At 37.0% G+C, this 20,306-nt stretch overlaps 1 protein-coding gene across 2 annotated transcripts in view; it reads left to right on the plus strand.

The window, feature by feature from the left end:
* Positions 1-20,306, plus strand: part of Ppp4r3b (protein phosphatase 4 regulatory subunit 3B) — a 45,875-nt gene that overhangs the window by 6,992 nt on the left and 18,577 nt on the right. For both annotated transcript variants that reach the window (XM_090336895.1, XM_090336894.1), the window contains exons 3-9: positions 1,221-1,319; positions 5,171-5,794; positions 11,613-11,690; positions 14,022-14,138; positions 15,406-15,522; positions 16,219-16,350; positions 19,359-19,461. In XM_090336895.1, the coding sequence (XP_090193021.1) occupies positions 1,221-1,319; positions 5,171-5,794; positions 11,613-11,690; positions 14,022-14,138; positions 15,406-15,522; positions 16,219-16,350; positions 19,359-19,461 (1,270 nt within the window). The remainder of the gene's footprint in view (positions 1-1,220; positions 1,320-5,170; positions 5,795-11,612; positions 11,691-14,021; positions 14,139-15,405; positions 15,523-16,218; positions 16,351-19,358; positions 19,462-20,306) is intronic.

Here is a 20,306-nt window from a genome sequence, read left to right on the forward strand (position 1 = left end):
TTATATAATACACTGTAAATTGAAGTGTACAATCAAAATATCTTCGGAGACCACTGTTTATGAAGCTCTTTTTGAAGCCAACTCTAAGAAGTGCCATAATGCTTTAGCCAATTAGAGAAGTATTTGGTGTTTTATTTTTTTTTCTTTATGTGAATTTTTTTTTTTTTTTTTTTTTTTTTTTGCCAGTCCTAGACTTGAGCTCAGGGCCTGAACACTGTTCTTCAGTTGTTTCAAGGATAGCGCTCTACCACTTGAGCCACAAACACTGCTTCTGATTTTTTTTCAAGATATGTTATACTGAAGAATCAAACCTGTGTCTTCATGTGCGCTACGCAAGCACTCTATTTCTAGGCCAAACTCCCAGTCCTGTATGTGAAATTTCTTAGTAAAACTTTGTTTGTAAAAACGGCTTTATTTTGATTCATGATGAGCAACCAAAGAACCTTGTAAAATTTTACAATGATAAACTGTAACAAATTTATCTTTCAAGGATAGCCAAGAAGAATATAAAACACAAGATTCCAGCTATTCTTATCTGATTACACTGATAATAAGTATTAATCTGAAGTCCATACTAATTAAAGGTATTTTTATTTGCTGGTTTGAACCAAAAAGTACTGGATTGTGTCCATTTTTACAACTTCGGCGTTACTAGTTTACAATACTTTTTTATATTTCTGAATGTCAGTGCATAATATTTTAAGTACTAGTGAGGTGAATAATAAGGCAAATACAAGATTTTTTGTTTTTTGGGTTTTTCTTTTTTTCAATGGGTCATGGGGCTTGAACTCAGCCTGGGCACTGCCCCTGAGCTCTTCAGCGCAAGTCTACCACCCTACCCATGAACCAAGCCCCACTTCCCATTTTCTAGAGGTTAATTGGAGATTAGAGTCCCAACAAGTCCTTTTGTGCTTGGGCTGGCTTTGAACCTTGATCCTTAAAAATTAATAACGTATTACATGTTGTATAGTATAAACGTGCAGTGTATTACTTACATTTGGCTTGGGAAATTGCTGATTGTTATTAATACTGAACATTGGGTTTTATTGCCAATACATTACCAAAAGATTTAAATTGCTGTATTGTTTCGCAATGTTAGTGGTTGTTCCTTGTGCTTATCAGAGTGCTTATGCACCTTTTTGTCACTTGCTAGCATATTTTAAATTCATTTTCTAGATAAATCTTTTCCCTTCTGATACTTTTTTTTTTTTTTTAAATAGGATACATTAATTGTTTGGTCAGAAGCTGAGAACTATGATCTGGCTTTAAGTTTTCAGGAAAAAGCTGGCTGTGATGAGATCTGGGAAAAAATTTGTCAGGTAAGATTCTTTTTTTATTATTTTATTTATGCTTTCACACTTTATTTTTTTTCCCCAGTCATGGGGACTGAACTCAGGGCCTGAGCACTGTCCTTGGACTTTCTCAAAGCTAGAAGTCTACCACTTGAGCCACAGCACCAAACCACAAACCAGCTGTTTGCTATGTATGTGGTACCGAGGAATCAAACCCAGGTCTTCATGCATGCTGGGCAAGCACTTTTACCACTAGGCCAAATTCCCGGCCCCATTTTTTTTTTTTCTTTCCTCTTCAGTAATGTGTATTACAATGTGGAGGGATAATATAGCCGTATGAAATTTTGATAACTTAAGCTAGGAAACTAGAGTCTCATGTAAACTAGGAAAGCACTCTGCTACTGAGTTATCTAACGAACATTGAAACTCTTGTATATTCTGCAATTAGTTCTTTCATTTAAAAATTCACAGGCTCACACCTATAATTCTAGCTAGATCTGAGGGCGGAGGTTCAAAGCCAGTCTGGGCACTAAAGTTCATGAGATTCATATTACCAATTAAGTGCTAGAAAATCAGAAGTTGTGCTGTGGCTCAGAATTAATACCTTTTCTTAGAAATTTTTGCTGAAATTTGTCTCTTGCTGTTTTTATTCAGATAATTCAGGAGGTTCCCAAGAACACTCAGGTTTAGTAATTCATTGGAAAGATACAACTCACAAAACCACTTAGTTTATTACAGTGAAAAGATACAGATTAGAGTCACCAAATGGGACAAGGCAGTGGTGCAAGGTTTGGGAGAGTTTAGGTTTCTGGTTGTGATTCCTTGTAGAATCATGCAGACAGCACTTTTGCCAGCAGTGATAGGTAACAATGTACATGGTTAGTATTGCTAACCAAAGTAGTCTATCCAAACATTTGTGTCCAGAGTTTTCATTGGAGGTCAGCCATGTAAGTTTGATTGATGTTGACCTTTAGTTTCCTGCATCTCTAGATTAGATGTTAAAAGTTAAATCTAGTCCAAGACCACATTTTAAAAAACAAAAGCAAAAACAGTCTGTTAGCATGAAATAGCTGGAATGGGCCAAGGTCTCCAGGTTTAGAGTCATTCTTATAAGACAGGATAGTCCCATGTATAGTAATTTCCTTTCAGGAACTAGACAAAAGCCACACCTTTTACTTTTTTTAATTTTTTGTTTTTTGCCAGACTTGGGGCTTGAACTCTGAGGGCCTGAACACCACTCTACCACTTGAGCCACAGCTCCACTTCCAGCCTTTTCTGTGTATGTGGTACTGAGGAATCAAACCCAGGGCTTCATGCCTGCGAGGCAATCATTATACCACTGAGCCAAGCTCCCGGTCACACCACACCTTTCTTTGGCAAAGTTTATCCCTTTGACAAGATGCTCTTGTATCAAATTAATCATATTTGTCTGGTTAGTGTTTCATTTATATGACAGTATCACTATAAATATGCCTAAAATTTGAAGATGCTCGTGTGAATTAGCCATATAACTAATCTTTTCTATAAAGCCATCACATAAATATTTTTCTTTAATTTGATGCTTCATTTTTATCCTTGATCTACTACAATATAATAATGGTACATAACAGTTTGGCATAGAAATGAGCCAACAATTGGTAAAATCAAATTCTTCTTGGACCAGTCTTTTTTTTTTTTTTTTTTTTTTTGGTGGGTCATGGGACTTGAACCCTAGTCTAGGCACTGTCCCTGAGCAATTCAGCTCCAGGTTACTGCCCTACCTCTGTACCTGGGTGTTGTCCCTGAGCTCTTCAGCTCAAGGCTTCCACTCTACTCCTTGAGCCACAGTGCCGCTTCTGGTTTTCTAGTGGTTAATTGGAGATAAGAGTCTCACAGTCTTTAGTGCACAGCTGGCTTTGAACTACAATCCTCAGATCTCAGCATCCTGAGGAGCTAGAATTACAGGTGTGAGCCATTATGCCCAGCTTGACCAGTCGTGTTTTGTTTAAGGAGGAAGGAGAGTTGGCTGGTTTGGTTTTTATGTCTTAATGTCTCCTGGTACAAGGGCTTAAACTCAGAGCCTCAAACTTCTAGTTGGCTTTTTCTGTATAAGACTGTTGCTCTACTTGGGCCATACCTCCAGTTACAGCTTTTTTTGCTGGTTAGTTGGAGATAAGACTCTTACCAGCTTTTTGCCCCAGCTGACTTCTAGTTGAAATAACTCACCCAGTACTGGCTACTAGAACCCAGCAAAGGCCAATTATTTTCTGTTGGCATTAAATCTTCAAGAGACTTCAATGAAATTTACCAGTACACTTAACCATCATGATCAATATTAGATTTGTGCTCAATAAAGTAATGAATCAATACCATGGTTTTGCTGTGTCATAATACAGTGATAGATTTAACCTAAAAAGTAAATATTGGGGGCTGGGAGTTTGGCCTAGTGGTAGAGTGCTTGCCTAGCGTGCACGAAGACCAGGGTTCAATTCCTCAGTACCACATACATAGAAAAAAAGCCGGAAGTGGCGCTGAGGCTCAAGTGGTAGAGTGCTAGCCTTGATCAAAATAAAGTCTAAAGACAGTACTCAGACCCTGAGCTCAAGCCCAGGACTGGCAAAAAAAAAAAAAGTAAATATTGGCATATTACAATACATCTACTCAGACATTTTAAGTCCCCCAGAACAATGCCATTCATCAAAGTTTACAGCCTCTCCTGTGCCCTAGTCTGAGAGAGTAAACGTGATTTCACCCGGCCAAGCATCTGGTGTAACTGGCATAAGTGTTTCTTGTTAACATCTTGTGTGCTCTATACTTTCTCCTCTCCATTATTCCCTATGCAAAATTTTCCGCTTTTAGAAGGAACATTAAGTTTGTTAATCAACCAGGATTAAATCAACATTTACTGCACAATTCAATAATTTATTTTGTAAGATTTGTTATTGCTGAGTATACATTGAGTTTCTCTTACTCTTGTGTGCTATTTTACAGAACTGTAAAATCTGTTTTACTTTTAACTCTAGACTGAGTTTATATTTCTCTGTTTTACCAATGATGTGTCGTATGGACACAAAGGAACTCAATTCCCAAGGCCCACTTAGGGAGTAAGCTTGATTGAGAATTTTAATTTTTCTAAGATCATTGCAAAATAGGAAGCCTATTAAGAACTCTGGCTTTTAAACAAGATGCTTCCAACGTAAGTAACTTCACTGAGTCAAAGAATTCATCTTAAAGGGGACAGAGTCAGAAATAACTTGATGAGTTAGGAAGGTGGCCTAGTGGTAAGAGTGTTTCCCTAACATTCAAAAATACCTGGGTTCAATTCCTTGGTACCACATACACAGAAAAAGATGGAAATGATGCTATGGCTCAAGTGGTAGAGTGCTGAGTTGAGCAAAAAAGCCAAGGGACAGTACCTAGGCCCTAAGTTCAAGTCCCACAAATGAACGGAAAAAAAAGAGAATAGAAAGGAGAGGAAGGAAGGAAGGAAGGAAGGAAGAAAGGAAGGAAGAAAGAAAGAAAACATGACTGTCCCAAAAAGAAAAAAAGAACGAACGAACATGACTGGCCCAATTATATCATGAATGATAGAAATGGAGGAAGTATAGAAATAGAAGAGTAACCTACAAAATTCAAATTGGTTAGTCTGCTTCATATCAGCTGAAGCATTTATAGTATCAAAGATTAGTTAACCTGAAGTTATAATTTGGAAATTGGTAGTGGAATATCTATAATCAGTTACTAAGTACTAAAATAATTGACTCTAAACTTGGTATATGGCAACCCCACCAACACATTTAATTAACAGTGATTGTATTACTAGTATTAATTCAGTAATTTTATTTCCAGTATATTTGAGTTTTTTGTATTTGAGGTTACCAGCTGTACTTTGTTTCTAGGTTCAAGGTAAAGATCCATCAGTAGAAGTTACACAAGACCTCATTGATGAATCAGAAGAAGAACGATTTGAAGAAATGCCTGAAACTAGTCATTTGATTGACCTGCCCACCTGTGAACTCAATAAACTTGAAGAGATTGCTGACTTAGTTACCTCAGTTCTTTCCTCACCTATCCGTAGGGAAAAGCTGGCATTAGCCTTGGAAAATGAAGGCTATATTAAAAAACTACTGCAGCTGTTCCAAGCTTGTGAGAATCTAGAAAACACTGAAGGTTTACACCATCTGTATGAAATTATTAGAGGAATATTATTCCTAAATAAGGCAACTCTTTTTGAGGTGATGTTTTCTGATGAGTGTATCATGGATGTTGTGGGATGCCTTGAATATGACCCTGCTTTGGCTCAGCCAAAAAGACATAGAGAATTCTTGACCAAAACTGCGAAATTTAAAGAAGTTATACCAATAACAGACTCTGAACTAAGACAAAAAATACATCAGACTTACAGGGTACAGTATATTCAGGACATCATTTTGCCTACACCATCTGTTTTTGAAGAGAATTTTCTTTCTACTCTAACATCTTTTATTTTCTTCAACAAAGTTGAGATAGTCAGCATGTTGCAGGTAAGCATCATAATTCTGTTCCATAATAATTTGATATAGTGTTCAAAATGATTTATTTGCTTTAAAAATGTACTATCAAGCATAGAGTATATAACTTCATCTTACTCCTTCGTACAGGAGAACAATTTTTCAACTTTTTTGTTGTACTGGGAATGAACTTGGAATCTTTAGTTTGCTAGGCAAACTACCACTTCAGCCACTCCAGCCCTTTTTGTGTTAAATCATTTTCAAGACAGGGTCATGTTTTATTCCTAGGCATGATCCTCCTATGTATGCTGAGATAACAGGTGTGCACCACTATGTCCAGCCATTGGTTAAAATGTGCCTCACAGCCTTCTGTATTTTAAAGCATGTATAATGCAGCTGTTGTTTCAAATATTTAAGAGGGCCAGTATTGGGTTTTAAACTTGAAGTCTTAACGTTGTCTAGGCAGGTGCTCCACCATTTGAGCTGTTGCCTGCCCTTTTGCTTCAGTTACTTTATGAAGCCACACACTTTTGCCTGTCCTCAAACTATGATTAGCTACTAAGTCCTAGAAAGCTAATTTTGCAGGTATGTGCTACTACACCTAGTTAATTTTTTAAGATGGGTTCTAGATTGATAACTTTATGTCCAAGTTGGCCATAAACTATGATTCTTCTGATCTCTGCCACTTGAGTAGATAGGAATTGAGAAATACTGTATAATTGGCAGAATATGATAATTGAGTTGTTGGCTGTATGAACTTGTAATAATGCTTGTTAAAGTTTTTTGCTGCTTGTGGTACTAGTCTGGACTCAGTTTCCTACATGGCTGTCTTTGTCATTTTCATATCAGTTAATCCATTTGTTGAGCCTATATACTTAATGAAATGCTGCTTCTCACAAAGTATATTATGTGGACCCCTAGAGATTCCTGAAACTTTTTAGAGAAATCCACTATCCTACCTTTTCTAGGTTTATGTCAGTGTGAAAATAGAATATTTTTCATACACTTCAGCCAAAACAATTTGCCACAGACAATTGATTACCAAAGAAAAATAAGAGAATGTACTTTTCTGTTAAGCATTAAAGACATTTGAGCCCCCCCCCCCCCGAACTATTCTTCCTAATTTACTTCCTCTTATTCCTCCTCCTCCTTCTTTTTCTTTTTTTGTGGGTCCTCCCTCAACTCTTCAACTAAAGGCTACCACCCTGTCCTCCAGCCAAACTCCACTACCCATTTCCTACAGTTTAATTGGAGATAAGAGTCTCAGGTCCTTTTATGCTGGACTGGCTTTGAAACTTGATCCTCAGATCTCAGCCTCCTGAGTAACTAGGATTGCAGGCGGGAGGCATCAACCATGCCCAGCTTTTTTGTTGTTGTTTTCTTTACCACTTATTGGGCTTGAACTTAGACCCTGAGTCCTTGGGCTTTCTGCCACTTGAGCCATAGCACCACTTCCAGCTTTTACTGTGTATGTAGTACCGAGGAATCAAGCCCTGTTCTTGCTAATAAGAAAAAAAGAAATGGATCATATAGTTGTTCTTCATACAAAATACTTACATAATGCCAGGCCCTAATGGCCCACACCTATAATCCTAGCTACTCTATATATACATATATATATATATATGGGCCGGGAGTTTGGCCTAGTGGTAGAGTGCTTGCCTAGCATGCACAAAGGCCCAGGTTCGATTCCTCGGTACCACATACATAGAAAAAAGCTGGAATTGGTGCTGAGGCTCAAGTGGTAGAGCTCTAGCCTTGAGAAAGCCCAAGGACAGTGCTCAGGCCCTGCGCCCAAGCCCAGGACTGGCAAAAGATGTGCGTGTGTGTGTGTGTGTGTATACAGATATATATATATGTGTGTGTATATATGCACATATATGTGTATATATTTTTTTTTTCTTTTCTAGGGCCAAGAGCGTGACCTTGTGGTAGAGTACTTGCATAGCATACACAAAGCCCTGGGTTAGAGTCCTTTTACCATATATACAGAAAAAGCCAGAAATGGTGCTGTGATTCAAGTGGTAGAGCACTAGCCTTGAGAATGCCCAAGGACAGTGCCCAGGCCTTGAGTACAAGTCCCAGGACTGGGGGAAAAAATAGAAAAAAATAAATAAAACTTTTTTAAAAACCCTTGATGCATTTTTTATAAGAAGCAAATGATTACCAGAATGTGTTCGTTTTGGAGCTGAAAGCCATTTTAACAATTATCCCTTCTTCCTTTTTATTTTATTTTATTTTTTTTTATTTGCCAGGCCTGGGTCTTGAGCTCAGGGCCTGCACTGTCCTTGGACTTTCTCAAGGCTAGAGTTCTACCACTGGAGCCATACCACCATTTCTGGCTTTTTCTATGTATGTGGTACTGAGGAATTGAACCCAGGTCTTTGTGCTTATTAGGCAGGCACTCTACCACTAGACCAAACTCCAGACGAGAGGCATTTTTAAGCAGCTCAATTATGTTTTCAAATTGTATGAGAAGGAAAGAAATTAAGATAGTTACCAATCACCAATTATTCAGCAAAAAACTAGAAATAGAACTGTGACTCAAGTGTTGAGTGCTGGCCTTGAACAAAAAACGCTAAGGGACAATACCCAGGACCAAGTATAGACCCTATAACTAGCGTCAAAAACAAATAGCAGGTGCCACTAGCTCATTTCCTAAAGGCCATGTGTATAATTCTGTGTAGAAAAATTTGGCTGGGCATTAGGTGTTTCCAGACATTCTTCTATCCATGTGACATGCATGTCTTTGGCTTTTAAGATGAATTTAATATGCTGTCACATGACTAAATGAAGTAAGTGAAAATTGATACATTTTATCTAATTGGATTATAAAAGGTACGTGAATCCTCTACCTAATTTCATATTGAGCAACTATACTTAGAATTGAGAAATTCATATTTTGTAAATTCCTTTGTATGGGGATTTGAGCCCCTGAGCCTCAAGTCTTGCTTAGCTTTTTTCCCTTCAAGGCCATTTGAGTTGGGTCTACTTCCAGCATTTTGCATAGCGCAGCATTTTCCATAGCCCAGCTTTGATCTACAGTCCTCAGATGTCATCCTCCATAGTAGCTAGGGTTATAGACATGTAATCACCAGAGCCATGCTTTGCAAATGGAATTCTTAGAAGCTGATAATGTGATTCTTTCCATATAAACAGCAAAGATTTTTTTCTTTTTTATGCCAGTCCTAGGACTATTTCCCAGCACCCAAGATTTCTTTCTCCCTAGATCAGAAATGATGGAGAGCAAGAATCTTGAATGTGTTTTTTTTTTCTTAAGATATTACATATGTTCTCACTAAAGTCATAAAGAAGTAAATCTTAAACTTGTCAGGAACAGTTGTTCAATTCTTTTCTTTTTAATTTGTTGTTCCTCTTTTTTTTTTTTTTTTTTTTTTTTTGCCAGTCCTGGGCTGGAGCTCAGGGCCTGAGCACTGTCCTTGGAGTTTCTCAAGACACAAGCTCTACCACTTGAGCCTCAGCATCACTTCCAGCTTTTTTCTGTGTACCGAGAAATCAAACCCGGGTCTTCATGCATGCAAGGCAGCTCACTCCTGGCCCTGTTCCTCTTGTTTTTAAAATTATTTTTACAAGGGGCTGGGAGTTTGGCCTAGTGGTAAGAGTGCTTGCCTAGCATGCACGGAGACCCAGGTTCGATTCCTCAGCACCCCACATACATAGAAAAAGCCAGAAGTGGTGCTGTTGCTCAAGTGGTAGAGTGCTAGCTAGCCCTGAGAAAGCCCAAGGACAGTGCTCAGGCCCTGAGCTCAAGCCACAGGACTGGCCAAAAAAAAAAAAAAAGTCCAAGGACAATGCCCAGGACCTGAGTTCAAGCCCCAGGACTGGCAAAAAAAAAGAAAAAAGAAAATTATTTTTACAAAAGAGTTGGCCATTCAACAAAGCAATTTAGAAATATAACGCATCACTCTGCAAGATATTTCTAACTTCATTTACTAATTGAATATGTAAAATATTCAAATGCTTTTTTATTTTTAAAAGAGGTGTTGTGATTCTCATTTGTAAAATTTGGTAGTTTTTTTGTTGATTTTGTTTTGTTTTTTTTGCCAGTCCTGGGCCTTGAACTCTGGGCCTGGGCACTGTCCATAAGTTTCTTTTACTCAAGGCAAGCATTCTACCTAGGATCATCAATGTGAGCCACTAGCAGCCACCTATATGTGACGTTCTTGTTTGCAGACCTCTGTTATTGTTACTCATGTTGGTAATACTAGGAAGCTATTTAGAGACAATATGTTATTTCAGTAGTGTATCTATAAATGCTGAATTCTGCAAGAACAATTTTAAGTGGAAAAATGTATTATGGGCCAGGCACAGTGGCTCACACCTGTAATCTTAGTTACTTAGCATGAGATCTTAGAATGGTTCAAAGTCAGCCTGGGCAATACAAAGCTGTGACACTCTTATCTCCAATTAATCACTAGAAAATGGGGAGTGGGGCTATGGCTCAAGGGTAGGACAGTAGCCTTGAACTGAAGAGCTTAGGGACAGCACCAGGCCCAGAGTTTAAGTTCTATAACTTCCCCCCACACACACACACACATATATTATGTGAGTTGGTGGTTTTTTCTTATGAAAATATTCTGAAAAACTCAGTCTTTAATCAAGAAAAGATGAAGATTTAAAAATGAGGGGTGGAGGGAATTTAAAGATGTGAATCAAAGCTGGGTGCAGTGGCTCACACCTGTAGTCCTAGCTACTCAAGAGACTGAGCTCTGAGGATCAAGGTTCAAAGCCAGCCCGGGCACAAAAGGACCTAAGAATCTTATTTCCATTTAACCTCTAGAAAATGGGAAGTGGGGCTTGGCTCAAGGGTAGGGGTCAAGGATAGCCTTGAGCTGAAGAGCTCAGAGACAACACCAAGGCCAGAGTTTAAGCCCAGTGACCCCCCCCCAAAAAAAAAGATGTGAATCAAGGAAAACATAGACTTCCTCATAAAAGTATCTGGGAAAAATAATTGAAAGGACAAATAAAACATCACCTATAGATCCATAGTTCATAATGTCTAAAAGACCATTAGGTAACTTTTTTAGATGCCATTGACTAATGAAACGGCTTATTTCTCAATGTTCGAGTACCACCTATTTGATGTCTAGTAGGAGCACCTGTTACACTTTCAATGCTGACACTTAGTGGTTTCCTTCATGGATTTTTTGTTGTTTTGTAGTACTGGGATTTAAAGGACCTTGAGCTTTCTAGGCAAGTGTTCTACCACTTGAGTCATTCCATACTTTTTGTTGGTTATTTTGCATGCCAGCTTTGAATCTATTTTCTTGATCTCAGCCTCCTGAGTACCTAGGATTAAAGGGCTGTTGTTGTTCTTGTTGTTGTTGTTGATTGGGAGAGTTTTGGACAGTATTTGAGTTTGAACCCAACTTTACATGGTGCATGTTCAAGCTGCCAGTTGAGCTATGTCCCCAGCCCTCAGTCAGTTTTTTGGTTTTGGGGCTTTTTTGCCGGTCCTGGGGCTTGAACTCAGGGCCTGAGCACGGTCCTTGGGTTTTGTTCTCAAGGATAGAGAACTACCACCTGAGCCACAGCACCACTTCTGGCTTTTTTCAATGTATGTGGTACCAAGGAATCAAACCTGGGTCTCTGTGCATGCTAGGCAAGCACTCTTACCAGTAGGCCAAACTCTTGGCCCCTCAGTCAGTTCTTTAAAGGGAGGTTCATAGTTTTATTATACTTATTACCAGAAATAAGTAATATAATCAAGTTTTGGGAAATGAGAGCATAAATATATCATGCACATTTGTTTTATGATGAAAGTATTACTGAATTTTAATGTTTTTATGTAATTATGACAATGTTGATAAAACTTGTAATTCTTATGTAGGAAGATGAGAAGTTTTTATCTGAAGTTTTTGCACAATTAACAGATGAAGCTACAGATGATGATAAACGGCGTGAATTGGTAAACTATTCCATTTTAAAAAATTGTTTTTATTTAGAAAGCTCTTAAGATGTTCTGAGATGCTTGTGTCCACTCCCATGAGGGATTTTGAATGCCTTATAAGTCCCCAAATCAAATAGAGAGCTCATATATAGACAGATTTATAAACTCATACATATTATAGTTGTAGGTAGTTACGTAATAAAGATGCTTTAAAGGGGGTGGTGCTTAAGGAAATGCTTCCTAAATAAGGGGTTTTTTTTGTTTTGTTTTTGTTTTTGTTTTTTGCCAGTCCTGGGCTTGAGCTCAGGGCCTGAGCACTGTCCTTGGACTTTCTCAAGGCTAGAGCTCTACCATTTGAGCTTCAGCACCACTTCTGGCTTTTTTCTATGTATGTGGTACTGAGGAATTGAACCGGGTCTTCGTGCATGCTAGGCAAGCAGTCACCACTAGGCCAAACTCCCAGCCCCTAAGTTAATGTTTAACTTTTTCTAAATTATAAGTTTTTCTAAATTATAAATCATTTTAGAGAAACGAATAGTGATAACTGTTACCAAAGGGTTCCTCCTTTCCTCAGACAGATTTGGAGATTTATAAACTAATAAAAAAAAATGCTGACTTGAAACAGTACAAGTCATGAAATGTAGTTTTTTATTAAGAACTTACTCAGTTTTGTGATTTGCAAAATGAGTATTTTAAACTAGCGAATATTTGATATTCTAATTTTTGAGATTGTGTTGAATCATTGTCAAAGCCACATTTGTGGAGGTGGTGGGTAAGCTGGTCCTGGGTCTTGACTGAGGGCCTGGGCACTGTCCCTGAGCCTATGTATCTTAAAGGTGAGTGCTCTACCACTTGAGCCACAGCACCACTTCAGGCTTTTATTTTTTGAGTAGTTTATTGGATAAGGAGCCTCACAGACTTTCCTGGCCGAGCTGGCTTCGAACCCTGATCCTCAGCTCTCAACCTCCTTAGTACCTGGAATTATAGGCATGAGCCACCAGTGCCCAGTTACAGCTACCTTTTATGACAGGATTTCTGTGCAGATGCTTATGTAACATTTCTGCACTGTGATGCATTTTAAGAGAATTGATGTTCAAGAAATAATTTAAATTTACTTTTAATGAGGTTCCGGTGTTTTGGGTTTTTTTTTTTTTTTAAGTGACTGAATTTATTTTTTATATGTGTATGTGTGTGTAGCCCAGTGAGACTGAACTCAGAATGGTCAAGCCTCAACTTCCTGAGTACTGGGACTATAGATAGGCTCTACCACACATGGTACTAGTGTTTTGGGTTTAGTTTTATTGTTTTGTTTTTGTTTTATTTGATTTGGGTGTTGTATTGGGCTTGAAATCAGGCCCTTACCTTTTCCCGTCAAGTAGGGGTCTACCACTGGGGCCGTAGCTCTTCTTCCTACATTTTTTTTTTTTTGCTGTGCTATTTTTTTTTATTAAAGAATTTATTAACATTGATTTTTTTAATATATTTTTTATTGTAATTAATAGAAGGGTTACATGATATTTGCCAGATAAATGGTGCCTTAATTCCCACACATTGATACCCTTTCACATGTCATGGTCCCCATTTCCCTTTCCCCCTCCCCCACCCCTCATCTTGATTTTTACATCATATTTCAAATGACATGTTTAACAAATGAGTATTCAAGAAGGGAATCTCTATAATCACTGGCACTTAGTTTTTAGAACATAAAATTAGGCTAAGGGTTTGTATATCATAGATACATATTAATTTATGAAATAAAACATGTCTGTAGAGTCATAGGTTTTTATGTCTATGTAGTTATGTTTATATTTCCAACATCAGGTCCATAGCATTGGGTATACAAATATTGAGTCCTCTCTCTTGTACTGTTTGGATCTAATTTCTTCCTACATTTTTTCTGATTAATTGGAGATACAAATCTCTCAGACTTCCATGCCTAAACTAGGTTCATGCTAGATATGATCCTCAAATTTCAGCCTTTAAAAAAAAAAAAAGTTAGAATCACAAGCATGAGCCTCCAGCACCAGCTTTGGAACTAGTTTTTAATATCAGTTTTCTGGTTTCATGCCGTGTTTAATGTAAATTTTGAGTCATCAAGATACTATGGAAACACAAGATCCTTTAGACAGGTATTCCACAGGTTTTGTGTATGTGTGTGTATGTTTCCATTTCCTAGAGTTCGTTTTGATAAATATGAATTTTACATGATCAGAGGCATCTAGGCATTGCACCTTTGTGTTCCTCTCCTAAGACTATCCTCCTTTGGTCTCACTGTGTGTGAATGCCTAGAGTCCTGTATGTTTTTTTTTCTTGGTTATCAATTTCTAACTGTAATTTTTAATATTTTAGGTTAATTTTTTCAAGGAATTTTGTGCATTTTCGCAGACATTGCAACCTCAAAATAGGGATGCATTTTTCAAAACTTTGGCAAAATTAGGAATTCTTCCTGCTCTTGAAATTGTAATGGTAATTATGTCTTTTCGTACTTGAAAATCATGGGTTTGTAATAGATTTATATAATGGGTGAGGAAGTATGGAATTCCATGTCTTAGTTTATTATTGACTTAATACTGAGTTGCCACAGAAGTTTCAGTTGTCACTTATACTAATTTGTAATATCAGTATGTAGCATTTGTGTGTAACATGGCATTAGGTAAATAAAAATCTGATTTTTTTTTAATGACTGCTGTTGTTCTGTGGGGATATTGTGTTTCATGGAAACCAATGGAGGGGCTAGTGGTGCAATATGAGATTAGAATATGGTTTTCAGTTTCGGTTACCTGAGTTTTACCCATTGGTGTATACTGTCTGAAATTTTAAAATGAGATATTTTAAGGTATTTATTTCTAACTGATAAAAACATGAAATAAACATAATCATTCATGGAAAGAAATAACTTTTCTAAACCAAAAAAAGGAACAAGTAGTTTCTATTCATTATCCAATGAATTCATTATCCAATTTTTTTTTCTTTTTCTTCAAGATCCCCCCTGCTTCAGCATCCTAACTGTTGATATAAGAGGCATACCCACCACATTGAATTCTGTGATGATTCTTAGATTTGAATTTTCCAGAAATTTATTGTAAAGTTTTTCTTTTCTTTTTTTTTTTTCTTTTGTGAGTCATGGAACTTAATTTCTGGCCTAGGTGCTGTCCCTGAGCTCTTCAGCTCAAGGCTGCCACCCTGCCCTTGAGCTGAGCCCTACTTCACTATTTTTAAAGGTTAATTGGAGATAAGAGTCTCAGGTCCTTTTTGTGTCCTGGCTGGCTTTGAACCTTAATCCTCAGATCTCAGCCTCCTGAGTAGCTAGGATTACAGATGTGAGCCACCGCACCCAGCTAAAGTATTTCTGTGGGGGGGGGGGACTAATCTGCAGGGTATCCCAAAATCATAATACTGATTATAAAAAGTGAATGTAAGAGTGGAGATATTTTACATTTTGTGAAATATGTATGTATGAATGTTTTTATATAGCTAAGTATTCAGGCTTTCCATTTACTAGGCAAACACTGAGCCATGCCCTCAACTGAAGAAATTACATATTTTGGTGCTAGGGATCAAGACCAGAGTATTTCACAGCTAGGAAAGCTATGAAAGATAATGATGAACAAGATCCTCACATGCAAAGATTTAATCCAAAGATTTAAGTAATACATGGGTTTGAAAAGGAAAGGATATGGCAATAATAATTTTTGTTATCTGTCTCTGAATAACTTAGCTTTCTTTTTACCAGGGCATGGATGATTTGCAAGTTAGATCAGCTGCTACAGATATATTTTCTTATCTGGTAGAATTTAGTCCATCTATGGTTCGAGAATTTGTAATGCAAGAAGCTCAGCAGAGTGATGATGTAAGTAATAATGTTGTTGATCTATGTGAATTGCCTGTGGTACACTGTTGATAAATAATACTCTTTGAATGAAAAAGTAAGGTTCAGATAGGCATGGTGGCTCATGCTTGTAATCCTAGCTACTCAGGAGGCTGAGATTGGTTTTGTTTATTTGCAATAGTGAATACCAGACTCAGGGTTTTATACTTTAGCAAGTACTCTGCCACTGATCTATGTCCTTAGTCCTGAGCTAGAAAGGGGTTTTAAAAATGTAGAGGCTGAGAAAAATCTGTGATTTAGGATCAAATGATACTTGACCTTGCTTGTCTAAACCTCTAAATTTAAACCTGAGGCTCAAACCTAAAATCATGATCTGTTAGAAGTTCTAGTGAGGAAGGGTCACTTATTCTTTTCCACTTCCCTGTAATCTGGGTTTGCTCTGCTTTTTATTTCTTTTGGGGTGGGTTTTTTTTGGTTTTTGTTTTGTTTTGGTTTTTTGTTTTTTTGGTTGTTTTTTTTTTTTTTTTTTTGCAGTGTGGTGTGTTTATTTCATCTTTTTCTAATTTTTTTGAACTTGGAGAAACAGCATGAAAATGGTTTTTAAGCTGTGTGTGTGTGTGTGTGTGTGTGGTGTGTGTATGAAGGATTCTGGTTTTGTTTTCATTTGGTGTTTGTCTTATATCCAAAACCATGTCTAACAGAAATGTTTTCTTGTAGGATATCCTTCTCATTAATGTAGTTATTGAACAAATGATCTGTGACTCTGATCCTGAACTAGGAGGTGCAGTCCAGTTAATGGGACTTCTTCGGACTTTGATTGACCCAGAGAACATGCTAGCTACAAGTAATGTAAGAAATTACTCTGCAATTTAAAATGTTCTGTCTAGTCAGTTTTAAGGTAGTTTTCTAATAGACTTTATTGTTGTTGCAGTTGTTTTGTTTTTTTGCCTGTCCTAGGACTTTAACTCAGAACCTGGGCATTGAGCTTTCTTCAAAGCTAGTGCTCTACCACTTGAGCCAGTACACGTACTACTTCTGGCTTTTTTTCTGTATATGTGATACCAAGGAATCAAACCCTGGGCTTCATGCGTGCTAGGCAAGCACTCTACCACTAGGCCTCACCCAGCCCAGTTATCTAATAGACTTTTGAAAAACAAAGTTATTTAATATTAGTATTCCTGGATTAAATCATTTGACAGCTTCTTTCTTTCTTTCTTTCTTTCTTTCTTTCTTTCTTTCTTTCTTTCTTTTTTTTGAAGGGGATAGGTTTTAGCAGTAGTAAGGTTTGAATTCATGGCCTCTGGTTGCTAAGGAGGCCCACTATCACTTAAGCCATACATAAAACTCTCTACTTTGGTTATTTTGAGGATATTATTCCATATTTTTGCCCGGGGGCCTAAGATCAAAGACATCCCAATCTCTACCTCTTGAGTGAGCCAAGATTACAGACATTTGTGATCATACTCCACCTTCTTCAAAATTTAATAGAACTGGGCACCAGTGGGCCGGTTATGATTACATGATCGTAGCTATTCACAAGGCTGAAATCTGAGGATCACAGTTCAAAGACAGCCGAGGCACAATAGTCCATGCGACTCTTACCTCCAATTAAATTTAAATTTCCACTTGTGGTCATTGACCTCTGAATCTTAACTTCCTAAAAATTTATATATAGTAATATAAATATAATTTAACACTACTGAACTCTGTGTTGTTGTTGTTGTTGTTGTTGTTGTTGTTGTTGTTGTTGTTTTGGGAGTTTTTTGCCAGTCCTGGACTTGAGGTCAGGGCCTGAACACTGTCCTTGGACTTTCTCAAGGCTAGAGCTCTACCACTTGAGCCTCAGCACCATCTCTGGCTTTTTTCTATGTATTTGGTACCAAGGAATTGAACCTGTGTCTTCGTGCATGCTAGGCAAGCAGTCTACCACTAGACCAAACTCCTGGCCTGAACCCTAGGTTTTAAAATGGCAAATAACAGTAAATTGAGCGTGCAATGCAAGTTTTCAACTATGGTCGTAAAGGATTTAAGAAGATTCCAGTGTATTATTACTTACTATCTCAATATAGAAAGGTCTTTTTCCTTTCTAAAAGTTCCTTACAGAAAGCGCATGTCAATGGCTCACGCCTATAATTCTGCCTACTCAGAAGACTGAAATTAGAGGATCAACGTTCAAAGTTAGCTCTGCAGAAAAGACTCTCATCTTCAGTTAATCACAAAAAAAGCCAGAATTGACACTGTGGCTCAAAGTCATAGAGTGTTAGTCTTGGGGGAAGAAGCTTAGTAACAGTGCGCAGTCCCTGAGCTCAAACCCATCACCAACCCCAAACATTTCTTTCAGAGAATGTGTACATTATTTTTCAATCGTTACTAATTTTGTTTGTAGAATTGTATAGTTTAACAACAACAGAAAATAAGCCAGGGGCCAGGAGTGTGGCCTAATGGTAGAGTGCTCCCCTAGCACAAAGCCCTGGGTTAGATTCCTTAGTACCACATACACAGAAAAGAGTGGTGCTGTGGCACAAGGGTAGAACGCTAGCCTTGAGAAAGTCCAAGGACTGCCCAGGCCCTGAGTTCAAGCCCCAGGACTAGGGTGGAGATGAGGCATTACTCTAAATTTCCAAAATACAATCTTTAAAATTTATAGAACAATTTAAAATTTCAGTTTTCTATTTAGGTGCCTCTTCAGCTGAGTAGTTATTCAAATTTAGATAGATAATTAAATCTGGCATTCAAAATTTTAGTTAATTTAGTTAAATTTTAGCTCAATAATTTGTGAGGTTGTTTTTTGTTTGTTTCTGTCAGTCATGAGGCTTGAACCTTGGGGCCCGATGCTGCACCTGAGCTTTTCAGCTCTTGAGCCACAGCGCCACTTCTGGTTTTCTAGTGGTTAATTGGAGATAGGAGTCTCATGATTTGAACACAGATCTCAGCCTCCTGAGTAGCTAGGATTACAGGCATGAGCCACTATACCCATCTTGGTTTTTGTTTTTTTGGGGGGGGGTGTTTGTTTATTTGTTTGTTTGTTGTTGTGCCAATCCTGTGCTTGAGCTCAGGGCCTGTGCACTGTCCTACTCCTAGGCCAAACTCCTGGCCCTTGTTTTTTTTTTTTTTTTTTTTAAGTAAATTTATAGTGAAAGAAGATGTGACATTGCCCTAAAGGGTTGTACTTACCACCTAAGTAACTGTAAACCATCTGTACATCACCCTTATAGTTACAATTTATTTTTAAAAAAATATGTAAGAGTACTAAAAAAAATTTAGCTCAAATGGACCGAATAAACAAACTGTACTAACTACAAAAACAGATTTAAGTAGTCTTAGGTTCTTTCTTGCATTATTTGACAATCATTACATTACAGTGAGGAACAGCCAACTGTGATGAGTATGGTTTATGTTATTCTGACTCACTTGTTTTTTCTGCATTTTGTTTTCCCTTATATACTTATTTATTTGTGGTAAGAACACAAAGCCTAATTTCAGCAATTTTCAGATTTGCAATAATACATTGCTGTTAATTGTACTCACAATATTGTAAAAATTAATTGATTGGTTTTCCATTGCATTTCAGATTACTACCATCTTTGAAATAAAGATACTGTAAATATCCTTGACAAAAATTTCATGATGCTATCTGATCTTTTTTGGCTTTCATTTTTATTAAACAGTAGGAAATACAGTTTGCATTTCTGTAGAAAAAGTGAAATATTTAAATTTTTCATTCTTTCATAGTATATACCTAGTTTTTTTATTTTCAGAATAAGTACCTGTTTTTGGTTTATGATCTAAATTGCTAATTCTTGAGGATGCTTTTTCAGAAGATTGTAAGGTATTCTTTCCATTTTTATTTGGTTTAGAAAACTGAAAAGAGTGAATTTCTGAATTTCTTCTACAACCATTGTATGCATGTCCTCACTGCACCACTTTTGACCAATACTTCAGAAGACAAAGGTGAAAAGGGTAAGTTTTCATCTTTTGCCTTCATTATTTCTGTTTTCAAAGATATGAAGTAATGCTAAAAGTAACAGACTTTCTACCTGGTACTTTATATGACTGTTGCAGATTTGAAACTGCATTACAAATCATAATTTTTTTTGTTTCTGACTGTATTTGGAAGAGTGCTATAGAAATATGCAAACACAAAACCAATATGTAGAGGGCTTTTATTATGTGTTAATTACATTTTATATATTCATTGCATGCATCAAGCTGGTAATTTCTGAACTATAAATTCTACTTTGACTGTATTCAAGTGAAATGGATACCTAAATTTATTTTTGAAGCATTCTGAACATAGATTCCTCCAAATATTCATAGTTGTATATCTAATTATGCAGTGATTTTAAGTGATATCTTACTATATTCAGCTTTGCCATATATAATTCTGTTAAGTTTTATCAGCTTAACAAATGAGTATACAACTCATTTGATGAAATCAGAAATATGGGAGTATATTAGAACATAAGCTACTATCTGAAAATGTTGGTAAGAAAAACTAAGGCAGTACATATGAAACTAATGTGATGTAGGCATATGCACCTGTATAATATCAGTTTCTTTCTGATTATATACTCTGAGGAGTGCTGTGCACTTGAATGGCCAGCAAAGCAATTTTACTGCATTGTTTCTGGTAAGAAAACCAAGTGTTTGCTAGAATACACTGTGGCAAGTAAAATAATTAAATTTCAGAGTATTAAATATATTTGAACATATAAATTTGAGTAGATATTCTAAATATTTTATTGCAGAATGAGTCCTTTGTTACAATTAATACTTCCAGCATACACAAGTATATAGATAATTAT

This window comes from Megascapheus bottae, chromosome 7 (genome assembly GCF_031878675.1).
Source record: "Megascapheus bottae isolate mThoBot1 chromosome 7, mThoBot2.hap1, whole genome shotgun sequence".
Taxonomy (NCBI): Eukaryota; Metazoa; Chordata; class Mammalia; order Rodentia; family Geomyidae; genus Megascapheus; species Megascapheus bottae.